This window comes from Geotrypetes seraphini, chromosome 11 (assembly GCF_902459505.1).
Source record: "Geotrypetes seraphini chromosome 11, aGeoSer1.1, whole genome shotgun sequence".
In the NCBI taxonomy this organism is placed as follows: Eukaryota; Metazoa; Chordata; class Amphibia; order Gymnophiona; family Dermophiidae; genus Geotrypetes; species Geotrypetes seraphini.
Window position 1 is genome coordinate 121,634,184 of NC_047094.1, and position 18,290 is coordinate 121,652,473.

Sequence of the window (18,290 nt, forward strand, 5' to 3'; positions counted from 1 at the left end):
GCGAAGAGAAGTATGTCTAGGAGGAGGCAGCTGGACAGCGGAGGTAAACACCCGTAGGAGGGAAGCATGAATTTGGGACGCAGAAGAGAGGGAAGGATGATGAGGGGCATGTTGGGACATGGAAGAAAGAAGGAGGGTCGCATGTAGACAGGAAGGGAGGAAAAGGGGGCACATTAGCACAGGAAGGACCCCGGTTCGTAAGTATGAGTCTGACGTAAGTCAGACATTCTTAACCCGGGGACTGCCTGTATCAGCAACTCTATTGAATATCTGTGCCAAACTGTCCATTGTAAATTCCCAGGTAACTGATCTCTTATAATGTAATCTGACCTTGAACTGAATAGGTAAAGAAGGAATAGAAAACCTGATTAACATAACATAACTTAACATAACATCTTTTTCTTGGATACTGACGCCTAAGGTGGACTCTAGCATCAGTAACTATGATTTGGATTATTCTTCCTCATGTTCATCACTTTGCATTTATCCACATTAAATTTCATCTGCCATTTGGATGCCCAGTCTTCTAGTTTCCTAAGGTCTTCCTGTAATTTTTCACAGTCTACGTGTGCTTTGACAACTAAATAATTTTGTATCATCTGCAAATTTAATTACTTTACTTGTTCTGATTTCCAAATCATTTATAAAACTGTATGTTAAATAGCACTGGTCCCACTATTTACCCTCCTCCATTGATAAAAATGGCCATTTAACCCTACAATCTGTTTTCTGTCCAGTAATCAGTTCCTAATTTATAATAGAATATTGCCTCCTATCCTATGACTTTTTAATTTTCTCAGGAGTGTCTCATGAGAAATTTTGTCAAAAGCTTGGTCTTTTTTTGACAAATTAGAAAACACATAACATTGACCCAAACTCTTTTTGACCTCTTGTGTCACCAATCTTTGCAAAACATCCATCACTGGATCAAAAGATCCTGGGGGAACCCATTGTGAAGAATCTCTTAACTCTCGAGGTATCTGATGCTATGTCCACCCTGTGATGAGTAAAAAAGTTTTTTAAATGCAAAGTCCAGAAGAATTTTTGTAATAATTCAACACTTGAAACTTAAATGGTTTTACAGTTGGTATAAAGATAGATGGTATAAAATAGATGGAATGATTAAATATTGATTACTACATCTGCCATTGTTGCTGAGACTGGGTGAGGGGACAAGAGGGCCACAGAGGAAAATTGCTATTCAGTGAATCTTGATGCATAAGTTGATGTCTTCCTTTTGATTGTTGCTCCAAAAAAAAAAAAAAAAGAAAAGAAAACAGAGGTTCCCAGACTGAAAATCTGTGGGAAACACTGCTCCTGGGTTATGGAAATTATCCTCTTCTTCAGAACTTCTGGAGCTATCATCAAAGGTAACCCATTTAGGCTTCAGTACAGTGGGATGTGTACAAAACCAAGAGTAAACTTGATCTTTTTGATAAACATGCTCATCACTCAAAAAATTTTGTCAATTTAACCTTTAACAGAAACTCCATCAACTGTAAATTCAGTGCTTCAGTTTTAGTAGAAGATTCATTTGGAGGACTAGAGGAGGAAATGGTGGATAATACTTGATCAGTTTCCCTTTTAATCACATCTGACATCTTCTGAGCCTATTCTACAATAAGATTCATTAGATCCATTGAATATTGAGAATCCTATACCGGTTCTGCACAAATGTCGGGTCTTCGGCGTCTTCTCTTTACTGCGGTCCTCCATTTCTGACAACTTCCTGTTTCTGCTAGGGCTGGCCGCAGTAGAGAGAAGACGCTGAGGACATCGGCAGGGTGGCGCAGCACTTTCTAAAGAAGTTAAACGCGGCGGGTGGATGAATGGGTGAGAGGGAAGAGGGGGGAGAAGTAGATGCCGGCAGGGTTGCGGCAGAACGCCGACCAGCAGGCATGCTGGCCGATAGCTAGGCATAGAAGTGAGGAGCACATGGGAAGGGAGAGATATTGGACCCAGGTGAGGGAAGGAGGTAGAGATGTGAGGAATGGAGTAAGGGAGGGAATGATGTCAGATGTGTGAGGGACAGGGAGAGATGGATTTGGGGATGGCAGAGGGTGTAGGAGGAGGACAGGGAGAGGTGGCAGAGGGGGGCAGAAGAGGGACAATAAGATGGATTTGGAAGACAGAGGGAGTAAAGAAGGACATGGACATGAGGGAAGGCGGGGAGGTAGGAAGGGAGAAAGGGATATGGAGGGGACAGAAGGGGAGGGAGAGATGGACAACTCGGGGAAAGCAAAGAAGGAAGAGAAGACATGGCTAGGGAAAGGTGGAGGCAATAAGGACCAGGGACTGCATAAGTCTGAAAATCTGTTGGAAACACTGCTCTTGGGTTATGGAAATTATCCTTTTCTCCAGAACTAATGGAGCTATCATCAAAGGTAACTCATTTAGGCTTCACCAAAACAAGAGAGAGATGTCATACTTGGGAGCAAAGCAGGACCTCTGGCCATACTCTGCTGCTGCTGCCTGTGGCTTTGTGAAAGAAGAAGTGCAGCTGGAAAGAAGGAGGATAAGATCTACTTGGATGTTTTAGAGCAAGGCAGAACACAGATACACACTCTTGGGAGGAGGCATGAACTTGGGACACAGAAGGGAGGGAGGAAGAGAGGCACATTTTATCTGCCATCATTTACTATGTTACATTGGGTCACAGGAGGGAGGGAGAGGGACATGGGACACAGGAAGGAGAGGCACATTGAGACAAGGAAGGAAGGGAGCATGAACTTGGGACAAATGAGGGAGGGGGCATGAATTTGGGACACAAAATGGAGAGAGGAGACATGTTAGGACACAGAAGTGAGAGAGAGGGCACAAACTTGGGACAGACTGAAAAGGAGGGCGCACTAACTTGGGACACAGAAGGGAGAGAGGGGGCATGAACTTGGGACATAGGATGGAAGGATGGCGGAAAGAGATGCTGAGGTAGGGGAGGGAACAGAAAGGGAGAATTGGTAAGCATGGGTGTCAATCTAAAGTCATTTTTAATAATACCTCATCTGATCTCTTTGCTGGTTTAAGTGGAGTACCACAAGGTTCTATTCTTTCCCCATTACTGTTTAATATGTTCCTCTCTCCTCTACTTACCTTATGTCAATCAATTGGGTTTTCAGCATTTGCTTATGCAGATGATATCCAAATATTACATCCACTAAACCCGGAAAATACCAATGAAATTACTGAAATTAACAATAAACTCAATCAGATTAGATTATGGCTGAAAGAAAATATGCTAGCCTTAAACGCTTCAAAAACAAAAGTAATGTTCTTCCCCTGAAAAGAGGGAATAGCGCTAAACTTTCCAATTCTTCTTGATACCTCTATGTTGACTCTATTAAAATCTTAGGGGTTGTATTTGATAAAAAAAATTAACCTTCCATAACCATATAAATTCTGTAATTAAATCATGTTTATTCAAACTGTGACTGATTCACTCAATCTCTAAATTCTTAGAACCAAAATCCATTAACATTCTGGTACATTCATTAATCATTGCGAAAGAATTAAAACGTTTAATTCAAAATGCCGCAATAAAATTAATAACAAAATCTAAAAAATATAATCATGTTACCCCCTACTTTGAAATGCCCATTGGCTGCCAATTAATCAAATAATTTCTTAAAAAATCTCTCTCATAACATTTAAAACAATTCATTATAAACTGCCCCAATTTATTGATAAATATCTTATCCCATATCCCAGTCTTAGATCATCTAATCATAAATTACTGACGGTCCCCTCCCAAAAAGGGAATTACGAAGGGATGAGACTCATGGTGGGGAAGAAAATTAAGAAAAGGATAAGCACTGTAAAAACACTAGAGCAAGCTTGGTCCCTTTTTAAGGACAGTCACCGAGGCACAAAATCTATATATATAATGTATGAACAAAGGATCCAAGAGGAAAAAGAACAAAGAACTAGCATGGCTCACTGTAGAGGTGAAGGAAGCGATCAGAGACAAGAAAACTTTGTTTAAGGAATGGAAAAGGTCAAAAACGGATGAAAATTGGAATAAGCACAAACAACATCAATGCAGGTGCCATAAGGCGGTAAAAGGGGCCAAAAGAGACTACGAGGAAAAAATAGCCAAGGAGGCGAAAAACTTCAGGCTGTTCTTTCGATATATTAAGGGGAAACAACCTGCAAGGGAAGCAGTGGGGCTGTTGGATGACCGTGGAATGAAGGGAGTGCTAAAGGAGGACAAAACAATCGCTGACAAACTGAACACATTTTTTGCGTCTGTATTTACCGAAGAGGATATACACAGCATACCGGAACCCATCAGGCTATATGCTGGAAACAAAGATGGGAACTGACAGGGTTGACAGTCAGTCTAGAAGAGGTATGCAGGCAGAATGATAGGCTTAACAGCAATAAATCCCCGGAACCGGATGGCATCCATCCGAGAGTCATTAAGGAACTGAAAGGGACTATAGTTGAACTGCTTCAACTAATAGCCAATCTGTCGATCAAATCGGGATAGATTCTGTAAGACTGGAAGGTGGCGAATGTTACGCCGATCATCAAAAAAGGTTTTAGGGGAGATCCGGGAAACTACAGACCGGTGAGTCTGACCTCGGTACTGGGAAAGATGGTAGAGGCGCTGATAAAGGACCGCATCATTGATCACCTTGACGGACACAGTCTGATGAGGACCAGCCACCATGGTTTCAGCAAAGGCAGATCTTGTTTGACAAACTTGCTGCACTTCTTCGAGGGAGTAAACAGGCAGATAGACAAGAGCGACATTGTATATCTGGATTTTCAGAAGGAATTCGATAAGGTTCCACATGAACGACTACTTTGTAAAATTGCAAGCCATGGAATTGAGGGTGAAATACTCATGTGGATTAAAAAATGGCTGAAGCATAGGAAACAGAGAGTGGGGGTAAATGGACAATATTCGGACTGGAAGAGCGTCACCAGAGGGGTGCTGCAGGGCTCGGTACTTGGACCCGTGCTCTTCAACATCTTTATAAATGACCTGGACATTGTTACGACGAGTGAGGTGATTAAATTTGCGGATGATACAAAGTTATTCAGAGTAGTGAAGACACAGGGGGATTGCAAAGATCTGCAACGTGACATAATCAAGGTCGAGAAATGGGCATCAACATGGCAAATGAGGTTCAACATGGATAAGTGTAAAGTGATGCATTTCAGTAAGAAAAATCTCATGCACGAATACAGGAAAAGACTTGGGAGTTCTGATCAACAAGTCGATGAAGCCATCCACTTAATGTGTGGCGGCGGCGAAAAGGGCGAACAAAATGCTAGGAATGATAAAGAAGGGGATCACAAACAGATCAGAGAAGTTTATCATGCTGCTGTACCGGGCCATGATGCGCCCTCACCTGGAGTACTGCGTCCAGCACTGGTCGCCGTACATGAAGAAGGACACGGTACTACTCGAAAGGGTCCAGAGAAGAGTGACTAAAATGGTTAAGGGGCTGGAGGAGTTGCCATACAATGAGAGATTAGAGAAACTGGGCCTCTTCTCCCTTGAAAAGAGGAGACTGAGAGGGGACATGATTGAATCATTAAAGATACTGAAGGGAATAGACTTAGTAGATAAAGACAGGTTGTTCACCCTCTCCAAGGTAGGAAGAACGAGAGGGAACTCTCTAAAGTTGAAAGGGGATAGATTCCATACAAACGTAAGGAAGTTCTTCTTCACCTAGAGAGTGGTAGAAAACTGGAACGCTCTTGTGGAGTCTATTATAGGGGAAAACATCCTCCAGGGATTCAAGATAAAGTTGGACAAGTTCCTGCTAAACTGGAATGTATGCAGGTGAGGCTGGACTCATTTAGAGCATTGGTCTTTGACCTAAGGGCTGCCGCGTGAGCGGACTGCTGGGCATAATGGACCACTGGTCTGACCCAGCAGCAGCAAGTCTTATGTTCTTATTTGAAGATGTTGTAACTCACCAACTCAGCCAAGTTATTTTTTCACACTTTTGAAACTGTTTATTTGTTTTGAATGAAAGTTTTGACACTATTTGTATGCACTGATGATTATATTTTAGAATCTTCTCCTGAAATGATAAGAGGAAGTCTGTTATATGATGGTTCAAAATTATTTTATGAAAGTTTATATTATGTTTTGATTTTTGGGTGCTTTATTTGGTTGTCAAGATATATAATTTACACCTGAGTTTGTTTTGGGTCTTTATAAGAGACATATAACAAGAGCCTTTTTTAGAATTTCACCCAGATCTTATCTTATGAAATTAATACCTTACCCCCTCCTTTACAAAGCCGTGCTAGTGTTTTTAGCGCCGGCCGCCGCAGTAACAGCTCCAACACTCATAGAATTCCTTTGAGTGTCCGAGCAGTTACCGCGCTAAAAATGCTAGCACAGCTTTGTAAAGGAGGGGATTAGTCAGATCGCTTCTTATTCTGTTCTAGTCCCAGATCTCAAATGTATGGCTTCTGCAATGTTGCAATATCTGCCATCCCAATAAACTGGAGACCCGAATTCAGTTCAGTGCTTTGGTTATTCTACAAAGTCAGCCAGCCAAAGCCGTCTACAAGTTCTTTTCTGAAATAAGCTGGAAGTGTTAGAAGTCAGAAAAATTATTTGAAATGGAAGGGAGCATGCTTACAATGAACTACAACAGCTGAAATCAGCATCATAGCCTAATGTCAAGACAGTATGATTCAAGTTTCAAGTTTATTTGAATTTGATGGTTCGCTTATTAAATCCTAAGCGAATTACATAATAAAAAAGTTAAAACATGAGGCAATGAGACAAGTTATTTAACTTTAAAAATTTCAAGGGGCTATGACAAACTAACAATACAGACATACTAATATACACATAGGAAAGAACATTAGGAAATAAAAGTTACATTTTGCTGTTTCCCAGAGGGAAGAAAGGGGATATGTGATAGGTAGGGTAGAACATTAGGTGAGGGGAAGAAGTAGAAGATATTTAGTCAGTTTAGTACTTCACGGAAAGATTCATTCTAAAGATTAAATGAGACTTTAAAAAGAAATGTTTTTAAATTAATTTTAAATGAGTTAAGGTCTTTTATTTCTCTAATATATAGCGGGAGATTATTCCATATAAGAGGAGCCATGACTGAAAAGATGTCGTGGCGTCTCGTTCCTATTATTTTCAGTGAGGGGACCATTAATTGCTGTCACCTGAAAAAAAATATTAATGAGGTCAGTTTTCAGAGCAAATAAAAAGCGTTTTATAGTTGCTCCCTCCAAATTGTATAGCTAGAATTTTGTACCTTTTTCTTCAATGTATGATTCTGAGCTGTACTGAGAGCAGATACTGCCATAGGCGAGTTTAGGTTTAGGTATTTTTCCAGCAAAATTTTACTTGCATAAAAATCAGGTGCAGACACCTATGGAAAATCTTAAAAGAAATATTTGTACTTACTTTCATGCTCAGAAATGATTGAAAGTCATTGTACTTGTCTCAATATAGGCCATTTGAAAATTATCACATATAAATTAATTCACTCTCCCTTTTCAGTTGGCTCTGGATCAACCCCGTGTCTTGGAAAACAAAATATATAATGGTAATGAAACTCACTCCTGTAGCCAGGGCCGTTCTGGAGTGGAAGTATAATGATAACCTGCTCGATCCACACACTCAATGGTTTGGTCACCATAGATGATCTGAAAAACTTGACATATGAGAGCACAAGTTTCCTCAGCTGCATCCTGAATTTGGAAAAAGGAAAATTAGCTTAAGAATTTCTTAGTACTCTATGTAGCTGGTCTCTCACTAAGAGGGTGAGTATAGTCATATATATATATACAAGAAAAAAAGGGAGAGCATTGGCAATCAGAAAACATGGGGGGAGAAACGTCAGTAACTCTACAGTGCAAGACAGATCCTGGTGGACTAGGAATGGTAAAACCTAAGGACTTAAACTGAAGTGAACAAAGGGGAAAAAAAAGAACATGAGGGCAGCAAAGGTATTCAGCTGGAGGAAGTCAGTGTTTCTTTGAATGCTGGCTGCTGGTGGTTAAATTAGACCCACAAATTCAGTGCTGGCCCACCAATATTCAGCAGCAGAACCTGGTTAACATTTTGCTGTCCTAAGTTAAGCAGATAGTTATATTGGTACTAATGAATATTGGTAAGTCCTGGCTTTGCCTTAGCATTAACCAAGTAGTGCCTTGGCAGTTTGCCCAAATATTCAGCAGCACTATCTGGGCATATGCTCCTGAATATTCAGATTTGGTCCAGTCAGCACATTTTAATCAGGCAGGAGTCTCTCCTAAACTAAACTAAACTAAGCCTTAGGTTTATATACCGCATCTTCTCCACTGAAGTGGAGCTCGACACAGTTTACAGAGTTTAAAAAATATGGGAAGAGAGAAGAGAAAGAGTTTACAAAGCATAAAAAGAGGGGATGTAATCAGGAGAAGAGATTATTATATGCTAGAGAAAAGCCAGGTTTTCAGTTGTTTTCGGAATAGTTGGAGGGAGTCCAGGTTCCGCAGCGGGACAGTGAGGTCGTTCCAGAGGCCAGTGATTTTGGAGAGGAGGGATCTACCCAGTTTACCTGCGTGGAGGATGCCGTGTAGAGAGAGGAAGGATAGTTTAAGTCTGTGGGCAGAAATAAAAAAAACTAATAATTTGTTCTCCTTTCCAAAAGAGTGAAATGGGGACAGATTCTAGTACTACAAAACCAAAACCAAAACAAACCCCTTGACCTGGAAATTGGAATGCATCAAAGTTCCCAGTCTCTTTCACCTTAGTTCTGGGTCTCTCAGGTATGGAGATGGGATAGCTTTGTTGGTCCAATTCATTTCACTTCTGTCTGCTCCTTAAGTCTTCAGACTCCTCTGAGCCTCATCCACTTCCTCTCTCTCCAACTGCTCTACTTTAGCAATATCATTTGGTTCAAGCCAAGCCCACTTAGGAATAGCACCAGTCCCTGTAGTTTTAAGATCTAGAACAGGGGTGTCCAATGTCGGTCCTCGAGGGCCGCAATCCAGTCGGGTTTTCAGGATTTCCCCAATGAATATGCATGAGATCTATTTGCATGCACTGCTTTCATTGTATGCTAATAGATCTCATACATATTCATTGGGGAAATCCTGAAAACCCGACTGGATTGCGGCCCTCGAGGACCGACATTGGACACCCCTGACCTAGAAGATTGTGGGCTTCTGCAGCCTCTCATCTTTTTGAAACCAACAAACCACAAAAAAAAAAAGGGAACAAGATCCCCATGGTTAAAACACAAGATCAAAACAAGTGAGGATAAATTTTGGGAAACACAACTAATGTGTACTGGATGCAATGCTCTAGACCAGGGGTAGGGAACTCCGGTCCTCGAGAGCCGTATTCCAGTCGGGTTTTCAGGATTTCCCCAATGAATATGCATGAGATCTATTTGCATGCACTGCTTTCAATGCATATTCATTGGAGAAATCCTGAAAACCCGACTGGAATACGGCTCTCGAGGACCGGAGTTCCCTACCCCTGCTCTAGACCAGTGGTTCCCAACCCTGTCCTGGAGGAACACCAGGCCAATTGGGTTTTCAGGCTAGCCCTAATGAATATGCATGAAGCAAATTTGCATGCCTATCACTTCCATCATATGCAAATCTCTCTCATGCATATTCATTAGGGCTAGCCTGAAAACCCAATTGGCCTGGTGTTCCTCCAGGACAGGGTTGGGAATCACTGCTCTAGACAACTCTTTTGTTCTTAAAAAATAAATTATTGCAATGCATCAGTAGAATCTGACAAGGTCCTTCTTTTGGCTCACAAAAGCCCATCTCAGGGGTCAAAAAGTACATATCTACAAAAAAAATATATATATATATAAAAGAAAGTCAACATATGAAATAAATAATATAACATAAATAATAAGAACAAATTAAAAATGAGTCAATTAATTAGGAGGACAAATAGCAATACTAAAGATATAAATATGCAATAAATATATAACATTAATGAAACATAGAAACATGATGGCAGATAAAGGCCAAATGGCCCATCTAGTTTGCCCATCCGCAGTAACCATTATCTCTTTCTCTCTCCGAGAGATCCCATGTGCTTATCCCAGGTCCTTTTGAATTCAGGCACAGTCTCTGTTTCCACCACCTTCTCTGGGAGACTGTTCCAAGCATCTATCACTCTTTCTGTAAAAAAGTATTTCCTTAGATTACTCCAGAATCAATCACCTCTTAACTTCATCCTCATTCTCATTGCAGAGTTTCCATTCAAATGAAAGAGACTCGCCTCATGCACATTTACATTACGTAGTATTTAAACATCTCTATCATATCTCCCCTCTTCCACCTTTCCTCCAAAGTATACAGATTGAGATCTTTAAGTCTGTCCCCATTCGCCTTATGATGAAGACCACATACGATTTTAGTAGCCTTCCTCTGGACTAACTCCATCCTTTTTATATCTTTTTGAAGGTGCGGCCTCCAGAATTATACACAATATTTTAAATGATGTCTCACCAAAGTCTTATACAGGGGCATCAATACCTCCTTTTTCCTACTAGCCATACCTCTCCCTATGCAAACTAGCATCCTTCTAGCTTTCGCCATTACCTTTTCAACCTGTTTGGCCACCTTAAGATCAAAACATATAATAACACCCAATTCCCACTCTTCTGTCGTGCACATAAGCTCTTCACTCCCTAATCTGTACAGTTCCCTTGGGTTTTTGCAGCCCAAATGCATGACCTTGCATTTCTTAGCATTAAATTTTAGCTGCCAAATTTCATCCATTTGCAAGCTTCGCCAGGTCTTTCTTCATGTCTTTGCTGATGTATTTTTAATCATCTATGGATATGTTTGTATGTTTATTGTTCAAATGGTTTTATTTATTTCCCAAAATTTATTTTTGTTATACGCATTGAAAATATTTGATATTGCGTTTAAATCAAAATCTCAATAAACTTGAAACGAGTGCCCGTGAGATTGTGGGAGGGTTAAATACTCAAAACTTAGAAGAATAACAATTTACTTAAAGTTTTTGCTTCGCCAGCTTTCTGGTATCTTTACATACAGTGGCGTACCTAGCATATGTAATACCCAGGGCCCATCATTTTTTGGCACCCCCCCCCCCCCCATCTGTATGAAAAACATGATTTTTAGTAACAAGCCACACATCACACATGAGTACCTAGGAAAAGGCAGCATCTTACATATTGCAGTGAGCAGTACATCAATACACCCATTGTAAAACTAAACAAGCCAGACCAGCACAGATCAATCCTACACTGTCAATCCTAACAGAAAACCATGTCTTTCGAACACACAGAACACAGAAAACACCTTCGCCTAGTATGGAATATGTCATCACAAACTAACCCCTCCCCCTTTTACAAAAATGTAGTGTGGATTTTAGCCACGGTGGTAACAGCCCTGACGCTCATAGAATTCTGAGCATCAGAGCTGCTACCACCACGGCTGGCACTAAAAAACACTCCACAGTTTTGTAAAAGGGGGGATAAAATAGAAATACACAGCTTCAACGCTCTAGCTCAGGGGTGCCCAAACTTTTTGGGCTTGCGAGCTACTTTAAAATGACCAAGTCAAAATGATCTACCAACAATAAAATTAAAAAACACAAAGCACACTATACGCTGAGAAAATGTTAATTATCATTCCTATTCTGGGTTTTTTTCAAAGAGGTCAAAGCAGATGACTCTATGCATTGTCACCTCAGTAACAACCATACAAAAATAGACAAATATACCCCCCTTCCTTTTTATTAAACCACAATAGCAGTTTTTAGCGCAGGGAACTGCGCTAAATGCCCAGCGCTGCTCTCGACAGAGGGATTTCTCTCGGGGACGGGTAGAGACAGAGGGATTCCTCGCGGGGATGGGTGGAGACGGGTGGGATTTTGGCGGGGATGGGTGGGGCTCCCTGCGCTACTGAGAGGCATCCTTACTGGCTCCCGCAAGTTCATTTCTCCCTCCCCAAGTCCATCTCCCCTCTCCATGATCTCCCCCAAGTCCATCTCCCCCCTCCACCATTCATATTCCCCCTCCACCAAGTTCATCTCTCCCATCCATGTTCTCCAGTCCACCAACTCCCCCAAGTCCATCTCCCCCTCCATCATCCATCTTCCCCCCTCCACCAAGTTCATCTCTTCCATCCATCTTCTCCCCATCTTTCCTTCTCCAGTCCACCATCTCCCCCAAGTCCATCTCCCCTCTGCCCCTATCTACCTTTATTTTGATGTTACAATATGTTGTCAGTGGCTTGGGCTCCCTCTTGCCCCGATCTTCATCGGGGGTGCCGCAGGGCAGGAGAGCTTGGGCTCCCTCCTGCCCTGATCATTGTGGGGGTGAAGGGTGGATCACGGCAGGGGAGATGAGCCATCTCTCCTGCCGCGATCATTGCTGTAGGGGGTAGGCAGGTTGCTGGGGCCGCAGAGCTGATCGCAGCAGCCACAATCAGCTCAATGGCCCCTTTGCGGGGCAACCTGCCTAAAGTTTTGGTTATACCTGCTGCACGCCTAGGTCTAGGTCGGCCCACCTCCCGCCCGCCCTTTCCCCTCCTCTAAAAACGCCTCTTTTCTCTCTGTGCGTTTAGAGGCAGGGGAATGGCCTATGCTGGTTTTAGATACGTCTAAAACCAGCTTTGATTATGGGTACTTGGATGATCAGGCTTTTTGATTGTCCAAGTACCCATTTTGGCCACTTTTTAGACTTTTTTTTTATTATGAGACCCTTATCTTTTTTATTTGGACTATTTATACACTTATTTATGAATTTATTTAATCAACTCACCAACTGTATACTATTATATTCATATATTATCAAATCATAGCAGTCTTATAATGTTTATTAGATATTTATATTTTTAGTATTGCTGCTTGTCCTCCTAATTAAATGACTATTTAAATTTATTCCTTTTATTGATTTTATATTATTTATTTCATATGTGATTGTTTCTTCTAGATATGTTTTTTGTAGCTATATTGTATACTTTTTGATCCCCGAGGCAGGTTCTTGTGAGCTGAAACACAAACCACGTCAGGTCTTGCTGATGTGTTGCAATAAAAATTTTGTTGTTTTTTTTAAGAACAAAAGAGTTGTCCAGAGCATTTCATCCAGTACACATTGGTTGTGTATCTCAAAATCTATCCCCTTTTTCTGGTCTTGCCTCTTCTCTTTTCCCAGACTACAAGAAGATGCCTAGCCCCTAGCTACAAAGCCTTTTATCCTTCTCTCCAAAAGTAAAGAAAGAGACACCCATTACTCTGTGACTTTCAGGCTGGTCCAACCTCCAAGACTTTGCATTACAGATGGGTCAGAAGTTTCAAGTTTATTTAGGCTTGATATACCGCTTAAAAGCCATCCAAAGCGGTTTACATGATGCATTGCAAAGTTAAAAGTAATTTTAAAAACACGGAGGTCAGACATATACCATTACAAGCTGTGCTTGCATTTTTAGTGCGCGCAGCGCACGCTGAAGATTAGCATGCGCTAACCCCCGCGCTACACGGAAAATACTAACGCCAGCTCTATGGAGGCGTTAGTGTGTAGCGCGCATGTAGTGTGCGCTAAAACCGTTAGTGCAGTTTAGTTAAAGGAACCCTATATATGATACAAAAGGAAGACAATTCTTAAAATAAAAAATTGATGGGGGAAGGAAATAACAAAAGGAGATGTGGTATAACTGAAATCAAGCTTCCAGGTCTATACTCCAAAAGCATTTTTGAAAAGAGAGGTTTTAAGGTTTGCTTTGAATTTAGCAGCATTAGTTTCTTGTCTTATATGCGATGGGAGTGAGTTCCATAATGTAGGAGCTACCACCGAAAAGATTGCTTTACAGGTCGTATCGTAAACTAACTAACGTATAGAGAGAACTGCCAGGAGATTTTGTTGCGATGATCGAAGATGATTCTCCATGTAGACATAGAAAGCACATAGTGGTGTTCCTCCTATATTAGCGGAGCAAGTAGCAATTTCTTTGATTACATTGACATGAGGATTAACCATTAGGATTTAGAATATAGATTATGAAACACCAGTTCACACCATGAGAGAGGTCACTAGCATGAGGACAGAGGTGCTAAGAGAATATTCTAAAATATGGAAAAACATTGTAGAGCTTTGGATGCATATAACATGATAGAATGAACAGATACATATAGCATGGTAAGAATAAGTGTTTTCCAAGTTTACTCACGCTGTTCTCCACAGCCAGAATGATCAAGTTGCAATAGGCTTCTGGACTTGGCTCTTGAGGATCCAGTGGGTTGCTGCTTGTGTGTCTTCTCTCCCAGCTCCCATAAGTCTTTCCTCTCTCCCAGCTTCCACTGAAAACCTGTCTCCTTTCCCAACTTCCTCCAATTTTTATTGTCTGCCTTCTTTCCCAGCTACCACTGTATGTTTGCCTACGTTCCCAACTGCCAAAAGCACTCCCTCCTTTCTTTTCCCAGCTGCCATCAGTCTGCTTCCTTTCTAAGCTTCCTCCTCCCTTCTGCCTGGAATCCAATCCAGCCCGAGCCATTTTCCAATCTAAACTGCAAATTGTGTGACGTCGTTCCATAGTGCCCCCTTGCTGCTTTGGTTCCATGTTGTTACCTATCTGAGCCTTCTCAGCTATCACTTCTGTGGACTTCTGCTCTAGGTTTCCCCTCAGATTAATATCTAAATTGCTACCTGCAGGAACTGGGTCTACTCCAAGACCTGAAATGAAAAATATCAATCAGCAGGACAATGCCATAAGAAAGATATAGGAAAGATACAACAATAGATACCTTCATTAAAAATTATTGCTGTTACTTTGCTGAAAATGTTCTTATCACTATAATAAATGACTTGTCTAGATGTTCTGGACACATTTTTCCCCGTTCCTGCAGGAACGCAATTTTTTTTTTTACCATTTTTGAAAATCTAAACATCCAAATGCAAAACACCCAAAACAAGCTCATTTGGACATGGGAGGGACCAGAATTTTAATGGACTGTCCATACAGACATGCTAACAAAGGAGTGGGGCACTGCTGTGAACTTCACATAAAGAGTGCCAGTTACACAATTTCACCATAATATAGTGTACTGTATAGTGCCCTCCAAAACTCCTCCCAAAATCTACTATACCTGCCTACCACTTATGACTATAGGTGTCACCTCTATTTATTATTTATTTATTTAAAAATTTATACATCGCATACAACTATGAGGTTTCCATATGATATACATAGAATCTTGTTTTTCCTCTAATTATCACGTATAACATAGACATATCAAGACAACATCGTTAATCATCCCTGTTATAATAGGGATAGAGCACAAATTTGATCAATTCAGAAGTACAAACAGGAGGTTTTGGTGGCTTCACACATTCCACCATAAATGTAGTGGATAGGGTGGGATAGGCCTGAGCCATGTGGGCCTGTGGCTCACTACACTGCCCACCAGGTTACTCCAGACACTTGCTTGCTGATCTACTGGGATTTCCCATAATATCGGCAGCTGTCATAGAGGCTGGTATGTACTGTTTATTTCACATCTTTAGGGTGTGTGAAGTGATCAGTGATCAGAAGGGGAATGTATGTGTGAGGGGGGGGGTCATGCTTTCATACATTTGGTGGTCATCTGGGCAGTTTGGGTACCTTTTTGGCCCTTATGAGCTTTTAAAACAGGTCTAAGTTTGAACATCTACATCAGGGGTGCCCACACTTTTTTGGTTTGCGAGCTCCATTTAAAATGACCAAGTCAAAATGATCTACCAACAATAAAATTTATAAAAATATAAAGCACATTGTACGCAGAGAAAATATTAATTATCATTTGTATTCGGGGTTTTTTTCAGAGGTCAAGGTAGATGACTTTAAAATATGCAATGTCACCTCAGTAACAACTATATAAAAATAGACAAATATACCCCTCCTCTTTTACTAAACCGCGATAGCAATTTTTTGTGCAGAGAGCTGTGCTGAATGCCCCTCGCAGTTCCTGACACTCATAGGCTCCCTGCGCTATAAACCACTATCGCGGTTTAGTAAAAGGGGGCCATAGTGCAAAATATAGACAGTAGATATAAATTCTCAAAACGGACACATTTTGACCACTAAATTGAAAATAAAATCATTCATTCTACCTTTTTGTCTGGTGATTTCATGAGTCTCTGGTTGCACTTCCTTCTTCTGTAAATCCAATATTTTTTTCTTTCTGCCCCTCCCCTTTTCTTTCTATCTTTCTCTCTCCCCCCTGCCCTCTCTTTATTTCTGTCTTTCTCTCTCCCCCCTGCCTGCCTGTCTTTCTTTCTCCTCCTGCCCCCTCTTTATTTCTGTCTTTCTTTCTCTCTCCTCCTGCTTGTCTGTCTTTCTTTCTCTCTCCCCTTGGCCCCCCAAGGCATCGCGCCGATTTCTCCACTTCCTCGATTCTTTCTTTCTCTTTCCCTGCATTCCTAGCCACCACGCCGATTTCTCCCTGCTTCCCCGAGCCAGGCTTGGAGCGTACAAGCGCTGGGCCCACAAGCTTTACCCCCCCTCCCCCCCAACGTCAATTCTGACGTCGGAGAGAAAGTTCCAGGCAGTGATTGGCTGGCCTAGAACTTCCTCTCCGACGTCAGAATTGACATCGGAGGTGAAGGCTTGTGAGTTTGGTGCTTGTATGCACCTGGCCTAGCTCGGGGAGGCAGGAAGAACAAGATCGCAAAGGCAACGCAATCGATTCACGTTGCCTTTGCATTCTACTGGTCGATCGCGATCGACTATTTGGCCACTCCTGATCTACATGATGCTCTGGACATCTTCAAAAAAGTTCCATTATCCCTGTAAGATGTCCAAGTCTTAAGGCATCTCCAATTCTGCCCAAAACATGCTTCTAATATGCCCCCTTAAGATTTACAAATCAATTATATCAGGCTCCTATATTTGAAACCTCTCAAAAAGATTCAGCAAATACAATATCACCTAGAGAGGTTCTAAAGTATCTTGACCCACAGACCTCAGAAATGCCTAGGGGTATGTTCAATTATCTTTAGAGAACATACAGACCAAAAACGGCACCCATAGTCGTCATAGGTCACTATAATATTATTTAAGTTTTAAAGTTTTTTTTAATATAACTTATATAAATATTTTAGATATCAAAAGTACTCATCTTTAACTTTCATCTACGCGGGTGGGGGTAGGCACTCCGACATAGACTATGTTTCGCCCCAACGGGCTGTATCAAGGAATCCCCCTTATATCCAGCGACTCATGCTTCCCGCTATAGGTTTTCCTGATTAAAATTCTATAGCGGGAAGCATGAGTCGCTGGATATAAGGGGGATTCCTTGATACAGCCCGTTGGGGCGAAACATAGTCTATGTCGGAGTGCCTACCCCCACCCGCGTAGATGAAAGTTAAAGATGAGTACTTTTGATATCTAAAATATTTATATAAGTTATATTAAAAAAAACTTTAAAACTTAAATAATATTATAGTGACCTATGACGACTATGGGTGCCGTTTTTGGTCTGTATGTTCTCTAAAGATAATTGAACATACCCCTAGGCATTTCTGAGGTCTGTGGGTCAAGATACTTTAGAACCCCTTAAGATTTAGACATACTAGAGGAAAAATGACTTGCACGATACCTAAAAAGTCTGTTTTGAAAATCGGCACTTGACATTTTGGTGATTAAAACATCCAAGTGCCACTTTGTGCCATTTTTGAATGTCTTTCTGTTTTGAAAATGAGCCCAATAGTTCATAAATCATATTATGCTTTTTGTAAAGACAATCCAAAGTCTAAATAAAAGTTATTATTGAGAGTTATTTTTTTAAATCTTTTTGTAAACTGTTTAGTTATATATGCTGACTTGGAACCCACCTAAACTTGAAGAAAGAGAAAATACTACTACTAATCATTTCTATAGCACTACGGGATATATGCAGCGCTGTATACACAGTGGGGTAACTAGCATATGTGACACCTGGGTCCCATCATTTTATGACCCCCCATCTGTATGAAAACATGATTTTTAGTAACAATTCACACATCACACAAGCTGCCTTTTCCTAGGTACACGCATCTTACATACTGCGGTGAGCAGTACAACACCAATACACCCATTGTAAAACTAAACAAGCCAGACTAGTACAGATCAATTCTGCACAGTCAGTCCTAACAGAAAACCATGTCTTTTGAACACAGAGAACATAAAAAACACCTTTGCCTAGTATGGAATATGTCATCACAAACTAACCTCTCCCCCTTTTACAAAATTGTAGTGTGGTTTTTAGCCCGGTGGTAACAGCTCAGACACTCACAGAATTCTGAGCATCAGAGCTGCTACCACCATGGCTGGTGCTAAAAAATGCTCTACAGTTT

The 18,290-nt window shown here is 41.1% G+C and overlaps 1 protein-coding gene across 1 annotated transcript in view; it reads right to left on the reverse strand.

Annotated features, from left to right (window-relative positions):
* CCM2L (CCM2 like scaffold protein) overlaps nucleotides 1–18,290 on the reverse strand; it is a 96,470-nt gene that overhangs the window by 22,621 nt on the left and 55,559 nt on the right. The window contains exons 5-6 of the mRNA XM_033914603.1: nucleotides 14,149–14,651; nucleotides 7,553–7,683 (exon numbers count right to left, since the gene is read on the reverse strand). Of these exons, the coding sequence (XP_033770494.1) occupies nucleotides 7,553–7,683; nucleotides 14,149–14,651 (634 nt within the window). The remainder of the gene's footprint in view (nucleotides 1–7,552; nucleotides 7,684–14,148; nucleotides 14,652–18,290) is intronic.